The sequence below is a fragment of the Phycodurus eques genome, chromosome 19 (genome assembly GCF_024500275.1).
Source record: "Phycodurus eques isolate BA_2022a chromosome 19, UOR_Pequ_1.1, whole genome shotgun sequence".
Lineage (NCBI taxonomy): Eukaryota > Metazoa > Chordata > Actinopteri > Syngnathiformes > Syngnathidae > Phycodurus > Phycodurus eques.
In genome coordinates, this window is record NC_084543.1 from 12,566,522 (window position 1) to 12,592,556 (window position 26,035).

Below are 26,035 nucleotides of genomic sequence, written 5' to 3' on the forward strand. Positions count from 1 at the left end.
GGACAGGACAAGATAGAACAGGAGAAGGAGCATGCAGGACAAGGGTCCCGGCTGTACAACTGAAGTATGGTGGCATTAATTATGTAAATTACAAAAGCTGTTCAACAGTCCGGGGTCTCCGTTGTCGTATTTTATGCTTCATAATGCGCCACACATTTGCAATGGGAGACAGGTCTGGACTGCAGGCAGGCCAGTCTAGTACCCGCACTCTTTTACTACGAAGCCACGTTGTTGTAACACGTGTAGAATGTGGTTTGGCATTGTCTTGCTGAAATAAGCAGGGGCGTCCATGAAAAAGACGTTGCTTGGATGGCAGCGTATGTTTCTCCAAAACCTATATGTACCTTTCAGCATTAATGGTGCCTTCACAGATGTGTAAATTACCCATGCCATTGGCACTAACACAGCCCCATAACATCACAGATGCTGGCTTTTTAACTTTGCGTCCATAACAGTCCAGATGGTTCTTTTCCTCTTTGGCCCGGAGGACACGACGTCCATCCATCCATTTTCTATCGCTTATCCGAGGTTGGGTCACGGGGGCAGTAGCTTTAGCAGGGACGCCCAGACTTCCCTCTCCCCAGCCACTTCATCCAGCGATTCCGGGGGGGATCACGAGGCGTTCCCAGGCCAACCGAAAGATGTAGTCTCTACAGCGTGTCCTGGGTCGTGTCCTGGGTCTCCTCCCGGTGGGACGTGCCCGGAACACCTCACCAGGGAGGCTTCCGAATCAGATGCCCCAGCCACCTCATCTGGCTCATCTCGATTTGGAGGACCAGCGGCTCTACTATGAGATCCTCGCGGATGACCGAACTTCTCACCCTCTCTCTAAGGGAGAGCCCGGACACTCTGCGGAGGAAACTCATTTCGGCCGCTTGTATCCGGGATCTTGTTCTTTCGGTCATGACCCACAGCTCGTGACCATAGGTGAGGGTAGGAACGTATATCGACCGGCAAATCGAGAGCTTCGCCTTGGCCCCTTCTTTACCACAATGGACCGATACAAAGTCCACATCACTGCAGACGCTGCACCGATCCGCCTGTCGCGTGCCCGTTCTATACTTCCCTCGCTCGTGAACAAGTCCCCAAGATACTTGAACTCCTCCACTTGGGGCAGGATCTCATCCCCGACCTGGAGAGGGCACGCCACCCTTTTCCGACTGAGGACCATGGTCTCAGATTTGGACACGAGGTCACAGGCATTCAATGTTGGTTTTCAGCCTTGCCGCTTACATGGAGTGATTTTTCCAGATTCTCTGAACCTTTTGATGATATTATGGACCGTAGATGATGAAATCCCTAAATTCCTTTAAATTGTACGTTGAGGAACATTGTCCTTAAACTGTTCGACTATTTTCTCATGCACAAAGAGGTGAACCTCGCCCCATCTTTGCTTGTGAATGACTGAGCAATTCAGAGAAGCTCTTTTTATACCCAATCATGGCACCCACTTGTTCCCAATTAGCCTGTTCACCTGTGGGATGTTTGATGAGCATTCCTCAACTTTCTCAGTCTTTTTTGCCACCTGTCCCAGTTTTTCTGGAACGCGTTGCAGCCATAAAATTCTAAGTTAATGATTATTTGCTAAAAACAAGAAAGTTTATCAGTTTGAACATTAAATATATTGTCTTTGTAGTGTATTCAATTAAATATAGGTTGAACATGATTTGCAAATCATTGTATTCTGTTTTTATTTATGTTTAACACAACTTCCCAACTTCATTGGAATTGGGGTTGTACATGCAATAAAATGTAATAAATAGCTGGCCGTTGCTGAACATTTATTAACTGCATGGTTTTCTTAGTAAATAAAGTGGGCAGGAATTGGGGAACATAGGTCACATTCTTGCTAATTCACACTTTTACGAGTGAAAGACCTAAAAATGGCAGGCAAGTGCAATGTTTTAAAATTATTCTTTTAATATATATTTTGTAGATTTAAGTAAACAGCAGCTAATATAGAAGATGCACAATTAAAATATAACAGAAAGTTTTGACATCTCAGGTTTAGTTGCCCTTTCAGGTAAAGAGAATAGAAACTCACCCCTGCTGCAAATCCTAAACTTCCATCCAAAATGTGCTTCTGTAAAGGGCAGAGAAGAGGGATTAAAAAGAAGTTACATTTATGCTCACTGTGTATAAATACAAACTGTAAAATATGTCATACATTTAAAATAGCCTTGTCAGAAAAGAGTTTCATGTAATGTTATGTACATTGTCGTGGGTCTTTTTTTGCCAAGAAATTAGAAGTAGAATTTACATCTATCCATTTTCTTTACCACTTGGTCTCATTGCAGTCACAGGGGAGTAGGAGCCTGTCCTATCTAACTTTGGGCGAGAGGTGGTCTACACCTTGGAAGGATCGCAAGTCAGCCACAGCAACAATTAGACAAGCAACTATTCACACTCACAATCACACCCATGGACAATTTGGAGGCTTCAATTCACCTAACATACATGTCTTTGGAATGCGGGAGAAAATACACAGAGAAAACACACGCAAGCATGGATAGAACATGAAAACTCCACACAGCAGGGCCTGAGAGGAGATTCAAACCTGAACCTATCGACTGTGGGCCAATTGTGCCAACTGTGCTGCTATTCTGAAGTGAGCGCTTGTACAGAGCCTAAGATGGCTAAGACCTTGTGTACACATATTGTACCGATAACTGGGCCTAATTTGCATAACTACCCTTTCCAAACAAAGACAGCAAAGGCCCAATTGTCGGATGTCTCTAAAAGATCATCCTTTGTAATTATCCTGTAATCGGGGAGTGTCACAACAGAATTTTCCTTTCTTGATCTGCTCCAAAAAGAGTCGGGGACAACAATCATAAATGTTAAACGTGTTCAATACTCAGAGTCACAAATCCCTATGTGTTTGAGGTCAACACCAAGTTTTGGGCGAGCCACTGTGACGTGAAAGCTTGCGCTGCCGTCACATACAAATACATGAACAACTGGTTGTGCTGAGTGTTTGTCTCACGCGTTTTCCAAGTCACCCACCACAACAGCAATGACAAGGAGAAGCATTTGCCACCGTAATATAGTTCCCAGATAAGCTAACAGTTAGCCTCTAGCATCCTCTATTTCTTTTTTCAACAACTATTCTTTCTCCTTTTTTTTTTTCCACAGTCTGGATACCCTATGGCATAAATGTCAAACTCAGGCCTGGGGGCCAAATTTGGCCCGCAATGTAATTATATTTGGCCCGCAAGACCATATCAAATGTGTATTAGAGCTGGCCCACCAGTATATAGCACATGTGTCACTAATATTACAAATCCCAGAATGCTTTGCTAGTGTGTTGGCCCATCAGTCTAGACCAGCGAGCGCCCCTTCTCTTTCTGTTGCAGTCGCTAGCAATTATGCTACCAGTCTCCTCGGGCAAATTTACACTTCCCCTTCCCAAAAATGGCCAAACGAGAGATGAATAACAGTTAACTTCCAAGTCAGGTGGGAGGCAGATTATCTGTTCATAAAGTAAAAGACAGACCTGTTTGTCATGTGCGGAGCAATGTGCCTGTAAGGATATAACATTAATGTTATAATAATAAAAATTAATTAATGTTTTTTTAATGCCTTTTATCAACTTCTAGGCAGGGACTGTTAATAATTTGTTTGGATTTTTATTGAAGGACATTCTTTTTTTTTTTTGGTTGTTTTGTTGTTGGCCTTTGAAAAAAGAAAGGTAGTTGGAGAAAGGTAGTTGGAGATAAATAAATAGACGATAGAAAGACAGAAGAATTAATGTTATCTATTTAAAGACAAAACAACAAACAAATACCACTGATGTCTTTTATCTCAAATTTGATTTCTCATTTGTCCATAATGTTAAACTTTGTTTATTCCAGATTCGGTGTTGAAGAAAAATGTAAGTTTGTTGCCATATGATAAACTTTAACGCTACATTTCTGCAGAGAAGGGAAACATGCACATCGCTGGGCTTTTTCATTAAATATTGAGTTTGGCCCGCAGCGTTGTCCCAATTTTTCATTTTTGGCCCACTGTGAATTTGAGTTTGACACCCCTACCCTACGGCAACATGCTGCCCCTCACAGGTCAGCCTTGGTACTATGATAGGTATCGAGGTTGGGGGAGGAGACTTGCAATTTTGTATCTAGCGATATTTTTAGGTGTTGTGTTGCTCAGCTTCAGCACACTATGCACTATAAGAACAGTACGCACACACTTGCCAATTTTTAGATTTTTATGTGTAGGGTCGCTCGCATTTTATTATTTTTACACGTGGACCCTGCTTTACTTAAAAGTTAAGGCGTGCACATAAAATCGCGAGAGCCAGATAATAATACTGTACCCACCTGTCGACCAGAGAAAATGAACACCATGGCGGCCCCAGCAGCAGTCAGACCCCAGGTAAACAGAGTCCCCAGCAGGGCCTGGGCTACAGGGGAGTAGCCTTCTATCATCGTGCCACACCTGGACACACAGAAAAAACAAAACACCACACTAAAGATATGTGCCCATTTTTAAGGAAAAAAATGAAAATCTCTACCGACAAGATGCTTCAAGCATGATCACTCAATTAAAGATAACAAAAGTTTTAAGACCTCAACACTATATCACTGGTACCCACAGAGAACAAATACCTAATGCGAAACACTGCGAAGATGTTGGCCTGACCTTAAATCAACATAACTTTAAGGCTTGGTGTGACTTGTCCGGTTTGTTTCTGCATAGAGCAGAACTAAAAGGCGGCTGAACCCTGTTTGCTGTGGATTACAATATTATTGGCTCTCTTTTTTAATTGCATTTCCATGGGCAAACCAGTTACAATTGGATAATGGCTTTTCAATCAGCAGATATTGGAGTCTCCGATATCCAAATGATTCAAGAGAATACTCTAAATACCAATTTATTTTAATAGCTACTGAATTGTACTCATTTAGTGCTGATTACAACAATGACTCTCACAAGTGAACAAGTGAACATCAAATTGAGATTACTGAATCAACAATAACATCAAAACTAGTTTGAGAGTTTTTACCGTTGTCGGTTGTATCAATTAAATGAAATTAAATTTTTGACAGAAGACCATGTCCACCCATAAATCAAAGTAAATGTTATATTAGTGTGTTATCTGCAGGTTAGTTGCTATAGTTAGCCTAAAAGATGTTTTTTCTGAGGTAAAATCCTTCTCTTTCTGACTTATTGAAAATAAATCCACAAATTTGCCTGATGCATACTAAATATATCTCATGCTGCTACAGGTATATTACAATGAGCTTCAGCATCAAGGGACAGCTGACCATGACAAGACTAGCCTAAATAAAGTGTAGCATAAACCGTAAGCTACCATTTGCATGTGCCATTTTCTTTAAGTTTTTTAACAACGCCTCGTTTTCATTCATACTTCTACTCTTGCAAGGTAAACAATATCCTCTATTCAGTGTGCTTCAGTAATGTAGTCTGTCGCTAATGCACAAGTATAGCACACGGTACACTGTAAGTAATGTATTCTTTGTAGGCAAATGTAAAGTAAACATCAATAACAGCTAATAAGTTATATTTTATACATCATAACTATATACGGTCAAAAATCGGCTTCCTCGTACTACTGGCAATGGGCACTTACTCCAAAACGCATGCTATAGCTCTAAATGTACATCATTGTGAGTTTTGTCTTTAAAGGCACACAGCTCACCTACTAGCTTCCGATTTTACTTCTTATCCCTTGGCAGAATTTACTTCCTCCTTCCCGGTACACGTGTCCATGACAAGATAGCCCCGCCCTCTATTGCACTTGATTCGCCAAAGGCCTGTGACGGAAGGCCAAAGACCACGCCCAACTTTTAAAGACACGACACGCCACACTGTAGTAAATAAAAGAAAAGTCTTTTAAGATTTGAAAAATCCTTATGTGTGTACCAGGCCTTAGTTGACGTTTTTTTCTAGCTAGTAAACGTTTCAGGTGGTCAGACAGTACCACTGTCCTGTTTGAAATGGAGTGAGAGAAGTGATAATATGATAATATTAAAGCCAAGGTGGTACTGAATAGCTTACTGAGTGGCAGTCAATTAACATTACTGGCATTTTTCCTTTTAGGACACACAGAGAGAGGGAGCAAAGAGAGAAGTTCACATGTGGCTATTCAAAGTATTCAAAAAAAATAAATTTCTAATCATGGGTTTTTCATTTAGTGAATTGCACTTCAAATACAGTGGGTACGGAAAGTATTCAGACCTCCTTAAATGTTTCACTTTTTGTTATTGTAACCATTTGCTAAAATAATTTAAGTTCATTTTTTCCCTCATTAATGTACACACAGCACCCCATATTGACAGAAAAAAAGGGAATCGTTGAAATTTTTGCAGATTTATCTATTTTCTTTTAATTCCAATCAATTTCTCTGTTGCTGTGGCTCAGACTGATGGTTTAGTCACAGACTTTCCCAAAAATGTGGTAATAAAATTGCTTTAAAAATGTGTCAACAGTGAAATGAATCTTGCGTGGGAGCGAGCGCAGCACCGCTGTCCACGTGTGAGGTCTTACCTTTTGCATCGATCTTAACATGATTATCTCAGTGGACGTCTGTGCTCGGTGGATTTCGGACCAACTATGCAAAACGGCCTATCAAGAAAGCGGCCCTAAATATTTCAGGAGCTGACATCAAAAAATGTGTTTAGCATTGATGTTTGAGATGCCTGCTGCTTTATGCTAATGTAACATCAAAACCACTCACTACAGCATTTTGAATGGTCTCCTTTGAGATCGCCAGGAATCTACCATTAAAATTCAATTTCCCTCTGGGGGGACCAATAAAAGGTTTTAAAACTAGTACAGTTTGTTTTGACTCCAGTCAGTTGTTTGTTTGTTTTTCCACCTGCAGCATTAGTCATTTTAAATGTGTGTTCCTTTTATATGGCTTTTATGGCCAACACTAACCTTGGCGGAAAGACTGAATTACCAGGACCACCCAGTCTTGAACTGCTTGATTCGCCAAATAATGAAATACAGATGATGACTTGAAGTGGAACCTCAAAATTTGAATGCCCACTAGGCAGAGGCAGAGGATCCAGGGTGGCACTGTGGGCACATGGCCCCCCACTTTTTGATCTTCCTTTCATGTGCCCCTTTGCTCCTTTTATTATTTACGTTTTCACACCCCCTATTTATTCCACCGGGTGGTGCCTATCTGAGGATTGTAGTAGCATATCCATCTATCCATTTTCTATACTGCTTATCCTCACTAGGGTCGCAGGCATGCTGGAGCCTATCTCAGCCTATCTTCAGGCGAGAGGCAGGGTACACCCTGAACTGGTCGCCAGCCAATTGAGGGCTAGTAGCATAATCATGCATTATTTTGGGAAAGGTAGTTAGGTTTTTTTTTTTTTTTTTTTAAACAGAACTTTACCGACGAGTATTGTTTTCTTTTGCTGTGCCATATTTTCTGCTAATGAGATTTTCATTACAATTTTTGTTTGTATGGTTAATTCAATGGAATACAATTGTTCTTCGAAATAGTTTTGTACAATGTCATGAAACTCGTACATTTTTGTTGGTGCTATATTTAGTTGTATGTGCTACATTTTGTTAATGGAGTGAAGCATTTTCATCACTAGAATTATTGATCTGTATTTCATTTTTGAGCATGGTTCCCCTCTTTGTTGAGAGGGCCCCCTGAGCACTGTGCCCATCCCACTCCACCTCTTAGGTTGTATGATTTGGAAACTAGCCAAAAACATGAGTGAATTTTTTGAACAAAATTGGGTCTAATCACCATCACGTGGTGAGCAAGATTGCGCATCATGTCAGACTTTATTTTAGCGAGGATCTCAGCGATTAACAGGCAACCACAAAAGGGCATCAGTGCTGACAGAGAGGAAAAATAGTATGGCAATTATCGGACTGGGACACATCGCAACATACTGAAGTGATTTTTCTCCTGGCTGCTCCGTGCAATGTGGGTAAAGCAACAATAAGTCCACATCAGCGATAAGAGCAGAATGCACACCTCAAGGGAAGCTGTGTAAAGAGATTCACCTAACACCTCATCCAACTTCTTTTTTTTTCATTGAACGAAGGTCAATCAGTGTCCTGGAATGGATTATATTTGGCCTTTCTGGTTACCCAGTGTTTCCATTGCTTATAACAAGCTAATTCTGTCTTGAAACAGGGTGTTTAGCGCATCTGTCCTACATTGCGGAGATTCGGGGTTTGGGTCCAACTTCCTGTTTGCATGTACTCCCTGTGCTTGTGTGGGTTTTCTCTGAGTCCTGCGGCTTTCTCCCGTATTCCAAAAATATGCATGTTAGGTTATTTGAAGACACAACATTTTACAAAAGGTGTGAATGTGACTCTTTATGCACCCTGTAATTGTCTGGCGTCCAGTCCAGGGTCTACCCTGCCTCTTGCCAAAAGTCAGCTGGGAGAGTAAATACACAAAATGAAAACATTCTACATGTTTTATTTCTATGACCTCCTCACACTTCAAGATATGTAGAGAGTAAATACGAACATCACAAAGGAAAAATGAACACTATTGAATTTTTTAAATGTTGGCGGCAAATTGTCTTTCTGGGCACATGTTTCCCTCAACAAACAAATCAGGAATTAATTAGACGGTACGAAGGGTACGTTAGGTTAGGGGGGCGAAAATTGAGATGATGTGAAACAAAGTTATTTTTATTTCTTTTTCGCTCATTTTTGTTGGTGGTGATGCAAATCTTTTAACAAATGCAGGATGAATTGACAATTTTCACAGATGAATCTTCTTCAGTTTGATGACCTCTAACTTGTCCTCTGAGTATGTACAATTAAATGTACCATTTGTGCAATTGTTACAGATATTGTGTCCAACTGAACTGATTATCGTATCATTTTTTCTTACCCTTCTTTCACATTTATTTCACACATTTAGTGATAATACACCATATATTTCCCCCCCAACAGGATTATTATCGTATCCATGCATCTATCTATCTATGATGACTTGATGATTTTGGGAAAGAGGCAGGGTACACCCTGGACTGGTCAGCAATCAATCTCAGGGCACACAGACAAAATACAGTCGTACAATACTCACCTTCGGACAGTTTGGAGGCTTAAGTTAACCTAAACCTAACATGCATGCTCTTGGAATGCGGGAAAAGGATGAGAACCCATGCAAGCATGGGGAGACCAAGCAAATTACACATGATGACCTGAGTTGAGGCGGCACGGTGGGCGACTGGTTAGAGCGTCAGCCTCACAGTTCTGAGGACCCGGGTTCAATCCCCGGCCCCGCCTGTGTGGAGTTTGCATGTTCTCCCCGTGCCTGCGTGGGTTTTCTCCGGGCACTCCGGTTTCCTCCCACATCCCAAAAACATGAATTAATTGGAAACTCTAAATTGCCCATAGGCATGACTGTTAGTGCGAATGGTTGTTTGTTTCTATGTGCCCTGCGATTGGCTGGCAACCAGTTCAGGGTGTAGTCCGCCTTTCGCCCGAAGTCAGCTGGGATAGGCTCCAGCACCCCGCGACCCTAGTGAGGAGAAGCGGCTCAGAAAATGGATGGCTGGATGGAAAATGAAATCTCGCTTGACTCCCTTGAGGATTAGACAAGGAGAAGGCCAATCAAGTTTGAGAAGATTGTATTTAGCATAACCTTTAATTTCATTTACTGACTACATCCAGCTATTGAGAAACTGTTTGAAAAGCTCTTTTAACACATATTATTGAATAGGGTCGTAATATTGCAAAAAAAAAAAAAGAACACACATTGAAATCATTGTTTTTGTTGAATGGCAATCGGTGTATTTTTTTGCACATTAGCCAACAAACCAAATAATTGACACGACAGATGAATACAAGTTTGATTTTGAGGAGGAGGAGGATGTTGATGAGTTCCAGTTGGAGTCCTATGAGAGGGTGGGATTGGGCGTGTCGGAGGGTTAATCAAGCCCCACGCTTTTATTCGCCTGTCGTCTGTCACATAGAGCCCAGCGAAGCGCAACATGGCTGAGTCTTTGTGCGAGATCACACAGTGGCGCAGATTCCCCGCAAACTAGAGAATGAGATGCGTGGCATCGTCAGCGCCAGCATCGGCCGTGACGTATAAAACAACAAAAGCTTTTCGAGGCAGAAAAGTGAATCTCGGGTCTTAACGCTCTCAATTTTCCTTTAGTTTACCGACTTCAGTTGAGCCTTCAACTTCAATAACCTTCACACAGAACCGTGCCATGAGGAAAAATACGGCTTTGAGGGGCAATGTGAATATACTCATTACACCCAATATTTATGTTTTTGGTCAATGGAAACTAATACACTGTGTAGTGTTGTAACACTTGAAACTTGAGGTCTTGATCTTGAGACTGGTCTCGAGACCACATTTTGAAGGTCTTCGTCTTGTCTGGTACTCATCTCTGAGAAGTCCTGGTCTTGTCGCAGTCTCGGAATGGCCAGACTCGGGATGTTCCGTCGAGACCGGCGCTTCTCTGCTATCCTTCAACTTCATTAATGTGATAATAAGGAGAAACACTTGATAAAACAACTAATACCATCAATTCATGTTTTATTAACCCCCCTCTAGCCCCGTAATGACTGCAACTTTTGCGGTGTTGTGACTGAGGTACACAGGCCAACACACAGACACAGAAAAAAGTACGAGACGTAGGCTGAGTACAAAACTGAGCGAGGAGAGCCCTGTGAAAGACATGTCTGCTAACTCAGCAGTAATTAAATTTGGCTTCCTCAACCACAAAGACTTCATATGTAAAACACCATGCAAAGGAAAACACTCTGCGGTGTGCAGATTTTGCAAGAAATGACGGGAACAACATCCAACTTCAGCCGGTATCTTGAAAGAAAACAAATACAGGTGAGCTAACGTTAACAGTAATCAACACCAGTGAATCTAATTGTCTTTCTGAAATGAATATTATGACAAATTAACTAAATTAAATAACTAAACAAAAAATAAAAATACATTTCGCTCTTTGTACCGTAAGACACCTCACCATGCACGTTTAGGTCCCAAAAGCCTGCATTGTATTATGTTAGTTAAATACAACAAAGCTCTTCTTTAAATGTTCATTCTAACATACACACAAAGATGTTTTTTTTTTGTTTTTTGTTTTTTTTGCAAGAATTTAGTGAAAAAAATAAAGATTTAAAATGTTTGTATGTTGTGCTTTGAAAGTGTTGCAAACACTGTTTTTGGCTGTCAAATGTATTTACAACCCCAATTCCAATGACCGTAGATGATGAAATCCCTAAATTCCTTGAAATTGTACGTTGAGGAACATTGTCCTTAAACTGTTCGACTATTTTTTCATGCACTTGTTCACAAAGAGCTGAACCTCGCCCCATCTTTGCTTGTGAATGACTGAGCAATTCAGAGAAGCTCCTTTTATACCCAATCATGGCACCCACCTATTCCCAATTAGCGTGTTCACCTGTGGGATGTTCCAAACAGGTGTTTGATGAGCATTCTTCAACTTCCCAGCTTTTTTGGAACGCGTTGCAGCCATAAAATTCCAAGTTAATGATGATTTGCTAAAAACAATAACGTTTATCAGTTTGAACATTAAATATCTTGTCTTTGTAGTGTATTTAATTAAATATAGGTTGAACATGATTTGGGCGGCACGGTGGACGACTGGTTAGAGCGTCTGCCTCACAGTTCTGAGGGCCCGGGTTCAATCCCCAGCCCCGCCTGTGTGGAGTTTGCATGCTCTCCCCGTGCCTGCGTGGGTTTTCTCCGAGCACTCCGGTTTCCTCCCACATCCCCAAAACGTGCATGGTAGGTTAATTGACGACTCTAAATTGCCCGTAGGTGTGACTGTGAGTGCAAATGGTTGTTTGTTTTTATGTGCCCTGCGATTGGCTGGCAACCAGTTCAGGGTGTACCCCCCCTCCTGGCCGATGTTAGCTGGGATAGGCTCCAGCACGCCCGCGACCCTTGTGAGGAGAAGCGGCTCAGAAAATGGATGGATGGATATATGGATGAACATGATTTGCTAATCATTGTATTCTGTTTTTATTTACGTTTAACACAACGTCCCAACTTCATTGGAATTGGGTTGTAAAAGAAAACTAAAATGATATATATAAACTAAAGAGAGAAAGCTCTTTAACTGTTAAACCTTGTTAAGGTTTTTCACATTGATTTTTATAATCTTGGTCTTGTCTCGGTCTCGGCTTGTCACGGTTTTGGTCTTGACTCGGTATGGTCTCTCAAAAGTCTTGGTCTTGTCTTGGTCCTAGTGAGTTCTGGTCTCGGGCAAGTCTTGGTTTCGGATCGTACGGTCTTGAGCACAACAGCACTACCCGGGGTTCTCGTCCATAAATTCCTGCGGCGGTGACATAACCCAAAATTATGTAAGTCAGAACACGCCACCATCTGTAATCTTTTACACAGTAGTAAAGTTATTATTTCTATCTATTTCTAACTATGCATGGAGAATTCTTCTGGGACATGAATATAAAATAATCCAATGAAAAACAGTATGGCGGTGTCTCAGTGCACATTCTTGTTCTGGGTGATGAAGTATTTTTACGTCACTGCAAAATCTCGTTCACTGTGAGCCGTGCGTAACCCTGACCTTGCACTCTTGTAAACCGAGGACCCCCTTTATTCACACTCAAACCAGATTAGATTTGGAGGAAAAGTGTGCGCTTTTAATTATTTCAAAAATTCCCCAAATAATTGGAAAACCCTCTTTTTTTTCTGAAAATGTTTTTCTAATAAGCCATGATTTGCAAAATGTGTCATGTATAGAAAGAGAGTCGGTGACAGTACAAGGCAACATTTTCGCCTTTGATTAATAAAACAGACTTTAATCTCAATGTTTGCTGGCGTGTTCCTTCGCTGCGGACTCCTCTAAAAGCGTTAGGAGATGAATGCCAGAATGACACCAAAGTGAAATATTGCCCATGAAATATGAAGCACCTCCACGGTGTTTTGTGGAATGATTAATAGAGGATGTAGAGGTGGGCCACGTCGTATGAAGTGTTGGCAGAAGAGCCACAGCCTAATCAGCTTCAACTACAAAAGCATTTTTTTCCTCCGTTAACTGGAACTTGTTGCCAGATTGGAAATAGTGTATGTCTCCATAAATCTTCTGATGAATGAGCCCCAAGACAGTGGAGAGAAGTGTTAAGTGTCTTTGGAATCACATCATATTCTGGATAAACACTGACAGTGTGGGAAATAATTGGCTGGCTTGGTTATTTTGTGGATTTTAGGCGGCCGGACACTCCAGAGGATTTCTGGGGGTATTCCAGCTATGCGTGTCAGAGTGGCAACAGGATGGAGCTCATCGCTCATCCATGGTCTTTAATCTTAACCACCGCCCCCTTAGCCCTTGCTTCCCCTGATTGCTCCATCCTTTTCCTCGCTGCTTATATCTTCTTGTTTTATAACATCCCAAAGCAAAACAAAATGGGGCGGTCAAAGATGCAAGAAAACAGCATCCCATGTCAAATGTCTCAACAGCAAAAGTCCTGAGAAAACAGATGTGAGACACTTCTTTCCTTTGTGGGGATTTACTCAAGTGAGCGAGTGATGGTATCTGTGTATGTGGTGACCCCCAGTGTCAACTATGAGCTTAAGGGGTGGAGTGCGTGGAGGCATAATAGATAGAAGGGAGGGTGTGTGTGAAGTAAACAGAAGCAGAGGGAGGACAAGGGGGGGGGGGAAAGTTATGAAAACAAGAGTATGGGAGCAGATGGGGTTTACCTTGGAAACAAGCATTACAGCAGAGAACCTGGGGGGGTGGGGGTGGGGTGGGGTACTCAGGAGGGGCTTTAGCGAAGCTGGACTTTATCACAGTCTCTGGAGACTGATGAACAAGGGGGTGGACGAGTTCCAGGCACGCACAAGCACACAGCAGCGCTCGTCACACACCATGGGGGGAAGATATATAAAAAGGGCTCCAAGGGAGAAAGAGCGGCCACTCGAGCATCCGTCCTGTTCATTTGAAGGGTGTTCATGCAAAGGCCCATGCGTGTCGCAGAGGAGCAAAGGACTATACTTTGACACGTCTTCTTTTGAACAAATCAAAGGTTTGAGGGGATGAGGGGATGTTAGAGAGTAGCCAAAGCCTGAGTTTGACGTTTCGTTTTTTTTCTTTGGGTCCTTCCATCTGAGTACTTTTTATCTCGAGAGGTGAGAGAAAGTTAAACGGGAGAACTGCCTGCGATTTAGTTTTCATTTCATGCAGAATGGAAGTGGGTATAGACAACTGGACTTACGTGGATGAACACTTTGACCTCGAGGACCATATTGATGGTTCCCGTGTCCTCATGGCAATTCTTTACCTTGCGGTGTGCATCGTGGGACTCGCTGGGAACTCGCTGGTCATAGTCGCCATTTTGAAACTGGACAAAATGTCATCGGCCACCACGGTGTACATCTTTAACCTGGCGCTAGCCGACGGCCTCTTCATGGTCGGGCTCCCGTTCATCGCGAGCCAGAACGTTCTGAGCCGCTGGTTGTTTGGCAGCGCGGCGTGTAAAGCGGTCATGGTGCTGGACGGCATCAACCAGTTCACCAGCGTCTTCTGTCTGACGGCGATGAGCGTCGACCGCTACATGGCGCTTGCCGACCCGCTGAGGTTCGCCTCCTGGAGGACGCCGCGCTGCGCCAAGATCGTTTCGGCCTTCCTGTGGCTTTTCTCCCTCGTCACCATCCTCCCCATGGCGCTTCACTTCTCCGCGGACCGAGGCCTGTGCATTCCGGATCTCGTTTCCAACATGTGGTGGCTGGGCGTCCTGTCTTACACCTTCATCTTGGGCTTTGCGTTGCCGTTCACCATCATGACGGCATCGTACACGGCTTTGCTGCTCACCCTGAGGTCGCAGCGACTCCAGGCTACCGTGTCCGACCTTGAGAACCACCGGCCGGAGCGTCAGGTCACCAAAATGGTGGTCGCCGTGGTGGTTGTGTTCGGTATGTGCTGGCTGCCGTTTTATACCGTCAACTTTTGCTCCACCTATCAAAGCAACCTTACTTTTGCCCGGGTCTTTGAGTTCTTGGTCTTGCTGTCGTACTCGTGGAGCTGCGCCAACCCCATCCTCTACACCTGCTTCTCGGGCACCTTCAGGAGGCACTTCCGGGTCCTCCTGTGCTCAGCCGCTAAGTCTTCTCCCAGCATGCAATGCACCACCGAGCGATATGACCTAAATGTCACAGGAGTGCAGGATGTCACCATTCTAGCATAGAGAGACAATGTCAAAACTATTTCATTTCTTGTATTGCACAATTGTACACACATTTGGGAAGAAGTAAACACATTTAGATTTGCCTCCAAGAATGAAGATGCGCATTGTTTATTTTATTCGCATGCAATCTCATCTGCTCGCGTTTATTATGTCAACAGAGATTTGGGGATTTTAGAGGTTGTCTCAAGCAGCAAATTAATCTGCAGGATGTAGGTTTAATTAATGTTTGTTTTACATTAGATTTTAATTCATGTACAGCACTTTGTTTCCGCTGCAGTTTTTTTTTTTTAAGTGCTCTTTAAATATAGCTGAGGAGTCATTTAACGAATAGTTAAAAAAATATACACAAATCATGTTCCTATTTGACTTTGAGGAATTTATAACACTTTATCTGTATAATCCCATTTTGAGCTCTGTTGGACTCCAGCTCGTTGTATAATCTGCTATATAAAAATTCTTCTCATAATTCCATCCACTAGGGGCACCCCACTCTGCTTACTGCAACTTTTGTTGACAGTTGGTGTGTAAACAGATGAATGTGACTCAGTTGCTCTAGGCTAAAGCAGCACAAGGATAAGAAAGGTGAACTCCAGATTCTAACTTATTGTCAGAATACATTTATGCACTTGTAAACTCGGAACTTGGTCTCATTGTGACATTTTGCTTAAAAACACTTTTGTTTATCTCCCCGCACGTTTTTTAATTATATTTGAGAGAAAAAAAAATGTACGTGAGTGACAATCTGTACTATTTTGAACGATAAAATGGATGTTTGAATGTTTGCTATTGTTATCGGATGAAATGTGAGTTTTATTAAGATGTAAATAAATATGTGGGAATTTATATTCTCAATAACTCATCGCATAGTTTGCATAGTTGATTTTCTTTATCCTGTGGTTGTGTTTCTAAATATTCTTTGCAAAGCATCATTATGATTGTTTTCTGTACACAGGCAGTACTTACTTTGAGCACAATTATTCTACTTTAGTACTGCAATCAATTCATACACATTGGTACATCATGTAAATGACTCAGTTTAAAACTGATGGCGTAAGACCCCTTTTACTATTTTCAATACAAATAAGCATGACAGAAAATGAATGGGAGGATTCAAGTTTAATTAGTTGCATTTCGAAATGGAGTCAAGCGAGATTTCATTTTCCTCTGACACATTTATTTGACTCATGTCCACTAGCTTAAGGCAAAACCTTAAGCTACCTCCATCATGTGCCTGAATGTTGTCATTAATATTCATGGCTTACCCAATTATATAACCACATCTTTAGCAGGAAGAGAACCCTCCACATAGTTCATGCAAATGGTGCTATTGAGTTCTATGAAATCTTTTAAAAAAGTAAATAATAATGATAAACTGCAGTACACATATTTGGTGGGAGGTCATGCTGACACCTTTCTCTCGCTAGGTTTTGGTTACACCATTTGAGAGCTTCTTCTATTACTAGTTGAGAATGATGGACTCTGCTCTTAAAAGGTAAATATGCGTGGGTTTCGCAGTTTACAGTCATCATTACAGTATGAAGAAGCAAGCTGAGGGTCTTCATCACCGTCTGCTCTTGTACTTACCCTCGAGACACTCTGTGTTCCGTAAATTCTGCGAGCTGATACCTACGGAATTGCATTTGCGTATTGCATTCACTTGGATTAAAAAATAATAATAATAAATAAAAAAAAATCCTTTTACTGAGTAATTTTTTGAGGGCTTTGGTTTTTGGAATATTTGTTTCTGTTTTTCTGAGTAATTTTTTCCGCCTGTTTTTTAATTTGTTTTTCTGAGTAATTCCCCCCCCCACCCCCACCCCCCCCCCTGTTTTTCTGTCTCATTTTTTTCCACCTGTTTTTCCAAGTAATTTTTTTTCCTGAGTTATCGGGACACATCAAACTGACGCGAGAACCTGCGAACTGCAAGTGACTCTTTGAGGACTACGTAGTAAGCAACATGACCGGCTTATTTAGTTTGATCAAGTTTTATTTTGATATGGGTTTGATGACACTTGGAGATACTCCTGTCTTCGAGTCACATAGATGGTATTGTTATTAGTCATTAGGAAAAAATATTAAAAACAGAAAAAAATAGTCAGAAAAACAGGGGGGGGGGGATTAGACAGGAGATCTGAGAAAAATAATTAGTCAGAAAAACGGGAAAAAAACACTCAGGAAAACAGTAAAATATACTCGGAAAAACAGAAAAAAATATTTCAAAAAACAAAGCCCTCCAAAAAATTACTCAGAAAAAACAGGAGTTTTTTTTTTTAACCAAGTGAATGCAATACGCTTCCGTAGAGACCCACTTGTTTAAAGACGCGTATTCTTTAAAACTACTAAGAACCCTTTCTTCCACATCTCAAAGTCTTACAGTGCGCCAACAGGAAGTTCACTGATAGTATGCATTTGAAAGTTTACAGTATATCATGTCAAAGCTTCTTTTCAGAAGCTTTCTTCTATGACAATAACCTCTTGTGGATTCATGCATGATGGCAGACTTTTTTTTTTTTTTTTTTTTAGAATATGACTAAAACATTCACATATTGACATTGTTTAAGTATTTATGACATCCATGTAATGAATCCTATTGCTACACTGCTGTTTAAATATACATAAAATGTGTATAGATGCGTTGTATCAAGGATTCTGCTCTACCCAATTTGAGGAACGTGGTAAAGGTCCACAATAGTGGTGAACCTCTATTTTCACATTCACAAACTCAGACGACTTGAGGTGACGATGGGGTCACCAGTTTATTTTATCCTTCCAAAATAGCAGTTTTTTGGGGGGGTTTTCTAACCCTAAAAGGTCACAGTACTTTTTGCTCATGGTCAGCAAAGCAAATGATGAAAAAAAAAAAAAAAAAGCTTGACTCAGCCGAGAGAATTAGACTGGTGCACCAACATCCTCTATCTGTCAATTCACCTCCACTCACAATGTAAAGCTGTCTGTAAATGCGATACACACATAATAAATGCGGTTTTTTTTTTTGTCCATTCACAAGATAAAAATGTGTGCTTCGGGGTTAACTGGCAATCGGAGTTTTGAGGATTTACCAGGCGGGCTGACAGTACCCACGGGGCCACCCGATGCTGTTGGATCCCCCCTTTCTTTCTAAAAGACCGGCCCACAATTTAGAGGGGGCGGCCCATTCAGGATATACAGTAGTACACAAGCAGCCACTCCCCTTCCCCGTAGGATTGTTAAAATTAAGTTGTGATTCTGTAAGGACTTTAAGGATTTAGGTCCCGCGACGGGGGGAAAATGTAAAACAAAAAAGGCAACGAGTTGTTGGAGGGATGCTAATCTGTTTGCTGGATACTTTAGAGATGCCCTTGAGCAAGGCATTTTCCCCACCACAGCAGCTCAATTAGTGCAGCACTCTTTGCACACCTCTTTCAATAATGAGTATATTAAATCAATTTAAAAAATATATATATTTGGTTTGAACTCTGCTATATGTGGAACGTCACATGACCAAACCCAGAAAACAGGATAGCAGACTCCCTATGTATGCTCCACTAACGAGCATAACTACGGGTTGATGACATGATGGTTTGAAGCCGAACTAAAATTAAACTAACGAACAAAAATGTTGTTTTCTTGTTTTCTTTATGTCTGGTGTCTACAGACAAAAGTTAAATATATGTATATCATTTATTTATACACATATGCTATGATATACAGTATGTAAACACAAATGAAGCTTAAACATTGAATATTGTAATCTTTGGTGGCTCTGTGGTGATAAAACAAAATACATTGTAGAGGTTTAAAATTCCTACGGTGCTTTGCATTTACCTGTCCCGAGAAGAAGTGCTTTCCCCTGCTTTGCCAAATGCATAAGTAGGTTGTTCCTGTACCGGATTAAACAGAGAGTTGACAGAAACTTCAGTGCACAATGTAAGCAGGACACACACACAAACTACTAATACACTATGACAAAACACATTGAAGATGAAACACAAGCTCATGCCCCACCTCCATACAGTTACTACACAGACTGCAGTAAGACTCATGCAATAACTATGCACTTACCGCACAACGAAAATGAGCAAGGAGTCACTACACAGAGCACAAACTACACGTATGGTACAACAATGTGACAAAAATAATACTAATAATAAAAACAAAAACAGCATGTGATGCATTAAAAATGTGTAGCTTCAGCTAATTTGCAGTCTTAGTCCCTTTTCAGGCTTAGAATACAATGAAAGAATGTACTGAATACAATTTAAAAAATACAATTAAGTAGTACAATTAACAAATACCATGAATGAATCAACTTAGTCTTTGTGTGTGTGTGTGTGTGTGTGTGTGTGTGTGAGTGCGTGTTTAAAACCTGTGGCCCCAGTCCGCCACCCCACCCCAGTAAAATCTAGAACCACCACTGGTTTTGAACGTCATCTAATTTACAGCGTGTTCACATTCCTTAAGGGTGCGACAGTGTCAAATATCTTTAAGGCGCAGTTGCTTTGCATGAATTCATAAAGCTGCCCTGTTTTTCGCCTGATACAAATGCACGTTGCAGCTTTTTAAAGGAGGCAGCACCGTTCAACCTGAAGAATTACAGCTGTTATACTCCAGACGGGGAATTCAAAAAATACAATTATTTTAATTAAAAGGATAAAGTAATCAATTGAACTACACAGCACAGAGAAACGTGATGGTGTTAACAATAGATGCTAAACTTTTGTCATTTAGGATGTTGACGATACATATAGCCTGATAGCAAATACGAAGTTTTTAGGAAATAAGAAGGAAAAACAAATTCCACAAACAAGAGGGGTCCAGTCACCTTGGTTCAACCTATGTGGATTACACAAACATAAAGGAAAGAAAAATATTATTATTATTTTTTTTTTTAGCACGTACACAGTTGCTTTCTATTGATATTGTGACATGAGGAAAAAAGTATTTAGGCAATTATGTAATTAAGCATGATGTTATTGTGCTTGAACTAGAATCTACCTAAGGAGGTAGAACTATGTTTTGAGTAAATTTACCTAATTTGCTGTACATTTCTTTCAAGCCCAAAGGAAAAATAAGGTCTGTTCCTTTTAATATGATGCTGTCATTATTTGGTTCTAAGTATGCTTAAAGCCAACTCCAACCCTTTCTTTTTGGTTATCTTGATTGGTTGTATGTCTATCTGATTATTATCTAACAATAAAGCACTACTGAATAGAGTTACTGTAAATACAGTACGTAGAACTAAATAAAAAGAGATGGAACAGCAAACTTTAGCGGATGAAAATGAAAATGTACCATTTGTACCTACATTAATCTGTATAAACAAACATTTTTTTGAAAGATCAACTGCGAATGGATTGAATTTGGGCATTGATTTTAAGTGGTGGGTGTACAATCACTGTTGTAGACACAAAGCGTCAACGTGCCTGTCTATTCATCTACTGACAAATCATAAACATATCTGTCCATTCCCAAACCCCGCTGGGGATTAAATGGTTTAAGGATTACCAATATAACATAATAAAATGTTGTTAATGTTTCAATTATTGTTATCGATGTATTTAGCGTCTCTGAGAGTGTTAGTTGTCCTTTGGCTTTTCCCATCCAATGCGTGCTCCATAGCAAACAGATAAGCCCAGATGACAGTGATCAATTTTCACTTACAAAGAGCACCAGGGCAGGTGCGTGGTCGGATTAAAATTTTTATAAGACTGCAGAATGGGAAATTAATTAGATAGATTAGATAATTACGTATGCAGAGAATGTAGGAAAACGTGCAGCAAAGTCTGTGATAACGTCTGCATCAATGTTTCCTGCGGTCTTCCATGCATAAAAACTCATTTTAGTTGTTGCTGTTTACATCTCCGAATGAGCATAAAGTGCATGGCGTTGCTGATTTTTATTTTTTATTTTTTGTATCCAAAATAAAACTTAATGCAATGCTTTCTGTGCTGTATCAGTTTGTTTGTCATGATAAAGCTAATTTAATACTACTTTTCAACAAACAATATGTAACAGTGTTCCGTTCAAAATTATTCTGTAAATAGGAATAAATGATAGATAGATAATAATAAAAAAAAAAAAATGTGCCCCCCCAAAAAATTCAACTTTACCGAGGGCTAACTGAATAAATACAGTATTCTTTGGCAAAGTGCAATCACAAATTGCAACTTAATGGAAGCAAATACAGTGAATGCGGAAAAGGCAATAACAATGGGCTGTAATCAACCCCGTCAACGTAGTGAACTGTCAAGGACGATATGGCGCCATTGCTCTGCTTGCTTGCTATTGGTCAGTCGTGCGCAGTCGCAAATTGCAAAGAATAGTTGTGGTTTCCCTCTCTATTTATTCCCGGCGTTTTTTTCCCATTGTGGTCAGGCCAGCCGGAAAGTTGAAGTCAAGGGAGCCGCTACAACCGTTGTTAATACTGTGACACGTCGCCTCTCCGCCAACGTGCTGAGAAGGCCAACATATAACTACGTTGGACATCATTGCCATTTAGGCTTTTATTTTGAAATTGGTGCCCTAAAATGAATGAAGACCTAACCACACGTTCGCCCCCTGGTGGCTGGCTGACTATGTTGCGGGCACTGCTACGAATGAAGCACTTTACATATGCAGCACTGCCCGCATTTTAAATGTAAAAAAGAAAATCGCCGTCGATCAGGTTCCTTTAATCGTGGCACCCAAAATCGAGATCACGACTAAAATTCGATTAATTGTGCGGCCCTACTCATCAATGAAGTCTGCCAGCTTCTCACTTGAATACGCCAGCAGTTATTTTCATTGGTCCTCCATCTAGTTTGCTGCACTCTCTTTGAGTAGTAACAACCAGAGAGAAAATATCTGAGGGTCCTCAACGAAGAATATCGATGAGGTGCATGAGTGAGGGGACACAGTCAGATGTGTGCATTAGTGTGTATAAATGTCATGAGTTGGCCATAACATGATTAGAGGCACGTTATTAAAAGTCAGTTAATTTCCATTATCCTCTCGCTTTGAGACCTTCTTCGTGTCAGTGTTTCAATTTCCCCCTCCCCCGACCTACTCCCCCCTCCTCTTCTTCCCGCCGTCCTTTCACCATATTTCCACAAATCCACTTTGTCATTTTTTTTTTTAAATTCAACATTCAAATCGTGTAATGCTCTGCTGACAGATGGCGTGAGCGTAAAATTTTAAGTCTGGCTCAGCGTTACATTGTTGAAAAGAGAGGGGCTAAAGGATAACGCCGGGAATAAGATTTTTTGACAGCTGCTACATGGAGAAGATGTTGGCCCTTTTTTGAGGGTTTCGAGCCTTTATCTGCATGAGGATGAAACATGATTTAAAAATCTTCGAAAACATACTGGACACCAACTTTTACTCCCTCCACTCATATTACAGTAATTGTACCTTAAAGACGTGAAAGCGTGCCCCACAATGAGTGAACGTATGAATGTATGAAATGGTGAAGTAACCGGTTTGTTTATGGACTAAAACAAATATATAAGATTTCAAATTCAAGAATATCTTGCTTTATTTTTTTATTCGGCTGTTCTTTTCAAGTAGGGGGACCCATAAAAATGCTAGTGTTGCTGCATAGAGATAGCTATGGCAAAAACAAAAACATTCACAAATTCAATCAAGCTGAGGGGGTTTTCCACTATAGTGTATTATTATTATTATGGGGTTGTGTCGAGTTCATGCTGTATATGGAAGAGATATTTCCGATGTCAACAGAACACCAGATGGTTTGTTTCACCAGTGAGTATACTTCACAAATCCATCTGAAAAAAAAAAAGAAAATATTTCCATCCAATCCGTTCCCATTAAATGTTAGGGTAAACTGATATCAACAAGCAATAGAGAAGAATGACTTAGTGATCCCATCAGCGGTGCGAATGCAAATAAGTTTTGAGCCGCATTAAGAGGCTAAGTGTGAGCTCATTTGTGTGCTAAAAGCATCATGTGTTATTACACGCTGTCAGGTAAAAGCCCATGTGGCGGCACGTGTTGAGGAAAATTAACAAGTGTGTGTTATTCTATGCTATTGGCTAATTAACTAATGGATGCTCGTGGCAATTGCAACCGATAACTCGCTAGTTTGAGAGGACGAGTTTATTGCAAACGAGAAGAGACAAGGGTGTCACTTGGCGCACGTTTCAGCAAGGTGTGAACACTGGCGTTGTGAAAATGTTAAGATATGGATTTAACAGATGTACCTATTTAGCCCCAACATGCAACAAAGACGTACCATTTGACATTTACTACATAATCTAATACATGGATATTTTTGACAAACCAAATAGGCTACCTGTAAAACATTAACCAGTGTAAAATGTGAAAGGGGACATATTGTGGGTGCTTATAAATGGGTCATTGTCATATAATTTGATTAATAAGGGTAAAGACACTCTTTTTTATGCCGCCTTGATTTGATATGAGTAAATGTCTCCCATGTTGACACAGCCATGGTTAAAGTCTTATTTTCAAAAAGGTTATTGATGATTTCATATTTTAGACAATGGTACTAAAGGCGGCGGCACGGTGGACGACTGGTTAGAGCGTCAGCCTCACAGTTCCGAGGACCCGGGTTCAATCCTGTGTGGAGTTTGCATGTTCTCCCCGTGCCTGCGTGGCTTTTCTCCGGGCACTCCGGTTTCCTCCCACATCCCAAAAACAAGCATTAATTGGAGACTCTAAATTGCCCATAGGTGTGACTGTGAGTGCGAATGGTTGTTTGTTTGTACGTGCCCTGCGATTGGCTGGCAACCAGTTCAGGGTGTACCCCGCCTCCTGCCCGATGACAGCTGGGATAGGCTCCGGCACGCCCGCGACCCGAGTGAGGAGAAGCGGTTCAGAAAATGGATGGATGGTACTAAAGGCAATCTTTATTGACAGAGCAAATGGTGGTGGCCCATTGAAACACACGTCTTCTTATCATTGTAAAAACATCAGTTCATAATGGTAAAGACATAAACAGCTTCATAAAAATTGTGTGCGTTGCACAATTTAGATGTGTTGCTCGTCAAACTCTGTGGATACAAGTGTAGAAATGATCTTAACTACGCATTAAACCCATCACAGTCTTGTCTTCATACAATCGTAATAACAGACAAGACAAGACAAGACTGTGTGAACGCAAAATGGCTGCCTCATCCTGCCACTACAGCTCACAGATCCCTCTGGTTTACTGCAACAACATAATGAGGCGTTCTCCCATGCCATTAACGGTAAAGACATCTTGAGTGAAAAAGAAGAACTGTTTGTAAAAGAAGTAGAAAAAGGAACTTTGATGACACGGAGATGCATTTGTGTTCGTTTTCATGGAAAAGGCGAATAATCCTATAATTAGCATCTTCAGAAAACACGTTGCAAATCATGAAACTTCATTCCAGACACCTAACGATAAAGACATTTTGGCATTCAAAGTTTGAAAAAGATTCATTTTGAATTCCGCCCCCAAACAATTATTACCATTTGTTTTGTTTTGTGCGAGGCGAACACTCACGCTCAGAAAAATCGTCCAGGTTGGGAAAACTGGACTTGAGTTCCCGATGTTGCTCACTCGGCCCCGCCTCTTAAGGGCACACATCCAACACTACAATTGTGAATTTCCCATCCTTGTCCCAACATACAGTAGTAACAATTCATAAAACCAGTTTATGTCTTTACACTGCCATGGTAAAAACAACAACAACAACAACAACAAAGGGTGTTGGTTCTTAGAGGGCTGAAATGAATGGCATTGCAAATAATTTAATTAAGAATAACTGATTTGATGTTAGGGTAAATTGAGTTACCACCTTGGGCACGTACCTCGTAAGTCAAGGTACCACTGTACTTCATTGCTCGGTGAAGTTGTCAACAATGTGTCAGCCGCGCCACAAACACGACACGGGTGAACACAGTTGTTTGCCTACACTTTAAGACACTAGGAACTGTTTTTAATTGTCATAATATAACGGAATATGTCACATATAAAACAACAGAACATTGCCTTAAGCCACTTACCATGTGACAATGTGAATGGTGAGGCAGGAGTGATTTGAATGAAAATCCACATCCAGTATGTCATGTGACTTCGGATGTATGTACGTAGTGCTTAACACGTTTCTTAAACCACTGAAAATAAAAATTTGATTAGACTATCCAGTGTCAGAATTCCATCAAAACGTTCTCAATATTTTAACTTTTTTTTTTTTAGAAGGAAAGAGGAATTTCAACCCGAATTCACCTTTATTCTATTCCAATTTGAACTGGCTGACTGGGCGTCTCGGAGAAGTCGGAAATAAAAGGAGCATAACATACAACAGCATAAATTAATAGCTCCATACAGGAATGCATACAAAAAACTGTAATTAATGAAAAACTAAATGTCTTCCATTATTATTATTATTATTTTTTTTAAATAAAACATTACATTAGAAAATTCCTGTTTAACAACAACAATTAGTTTTTCAAAATGTTCTACATAGCGATGTATTGGCCATTACAGAAATGATGAAAACAGATTTTGGACATTACTGATGCTGTTAATTTAGGGCAGTTGGGGCCTAAACCTCACATAAGGTGGTGGTTTAATTAATTTTGTTAAGCACTGAATATTCTTCTATCACAAAGCTAATGTCACATGTATCTATTGTGAACAAGCGATAACTACATTATATAATATTTATGCATTATGTAACTAATGACAAATGATGAAGCATAACGCTTCATGTGGCAGATGTGCCGAACACTTCACCACAGGAAAACCTAAAAGCAACAACAATAACAAAACTAACTACTGAGCTGAAAAATAAGAGAAAATATTGTCGTTAGCCTGGGAGTTTACCAAATTGGTTTGTGCCTTATGTAAAAAAAAAAAACACCTCTGTCCATAATTATAAATTCAAATGCATCATCTGTAATT

General features: G+C 40.7%; 2 protein-coding genes across 5 annotated transcripts in view; one reads left to right on the plus strand and one right to left on the minus strand.

Annotated features, from left to right (window-relative positions):
• LOC133417689 (zinc transporter ZIP11-like) overlaps positions 1 to 5,710 on the minus strand; it is an 84,709-nt gene extending 78,999 nt beyond the window's left edge. For 3 of the 4 annotated variants that reach the window (XM_061705681.1, XM_061705679.1, XM_061705682.1), the window contains exons 1-3: positions 5,666 to 5,710; positions 4,323 to 4,440; positions 2,045 to 2,083 (exon numbers count right to left, since the gene is read on the minus strand). In XM_061705681.1, coding sequence (XP_061561665.1) covers positions 2,045 to 2,083; positions 4,323 to 4,430 — 147 coding nt within the window. In that variant the 5' untranslated portion in view covers positions 4,431 to 4,440; positions 5,666 to 5,710. Of the gene's footprint in view, positions 1 to 2,044; positions 2,084 to 4,322; positions 4,441 to 5,596; positions 5,646 to 5,665 lie in introns of those variants that run through there. The other variant, XM_061705680.1, reaches the window with a different exon arrangement.
• An 8,150-nt stretch (positions 5,711 to 13,860) lies between these two features.
• Positions 13,861 to 15,423, plus strand: LOC133417991 (somatostatin receptor type 5). Its single transcript, XM_061706287.1, has one exon. It carries the CDS (start codon positions 14,167 to 14,169, stop codon positions 15,163 to 15,165), a length of 999 nt encoding a protein of 332 aa, XP_061562271.1. The 5' UTR covers positions 13,861 to 14,166; the 3' UTR covers positions 15,166 to 15,423.
• The last annotated feature ends 10,612 nt before the right edge of the window (positions 15,424 to 26,035 follow it).

Coding starts and splice junctions, on each gene's coding strand:
- LOC133417991 (XM_061706287.1), top strand. CDS start 14,167: ATGGAAGTGGGTATAGACAACTGGACTTACGTGGATGAACACTTTGAC.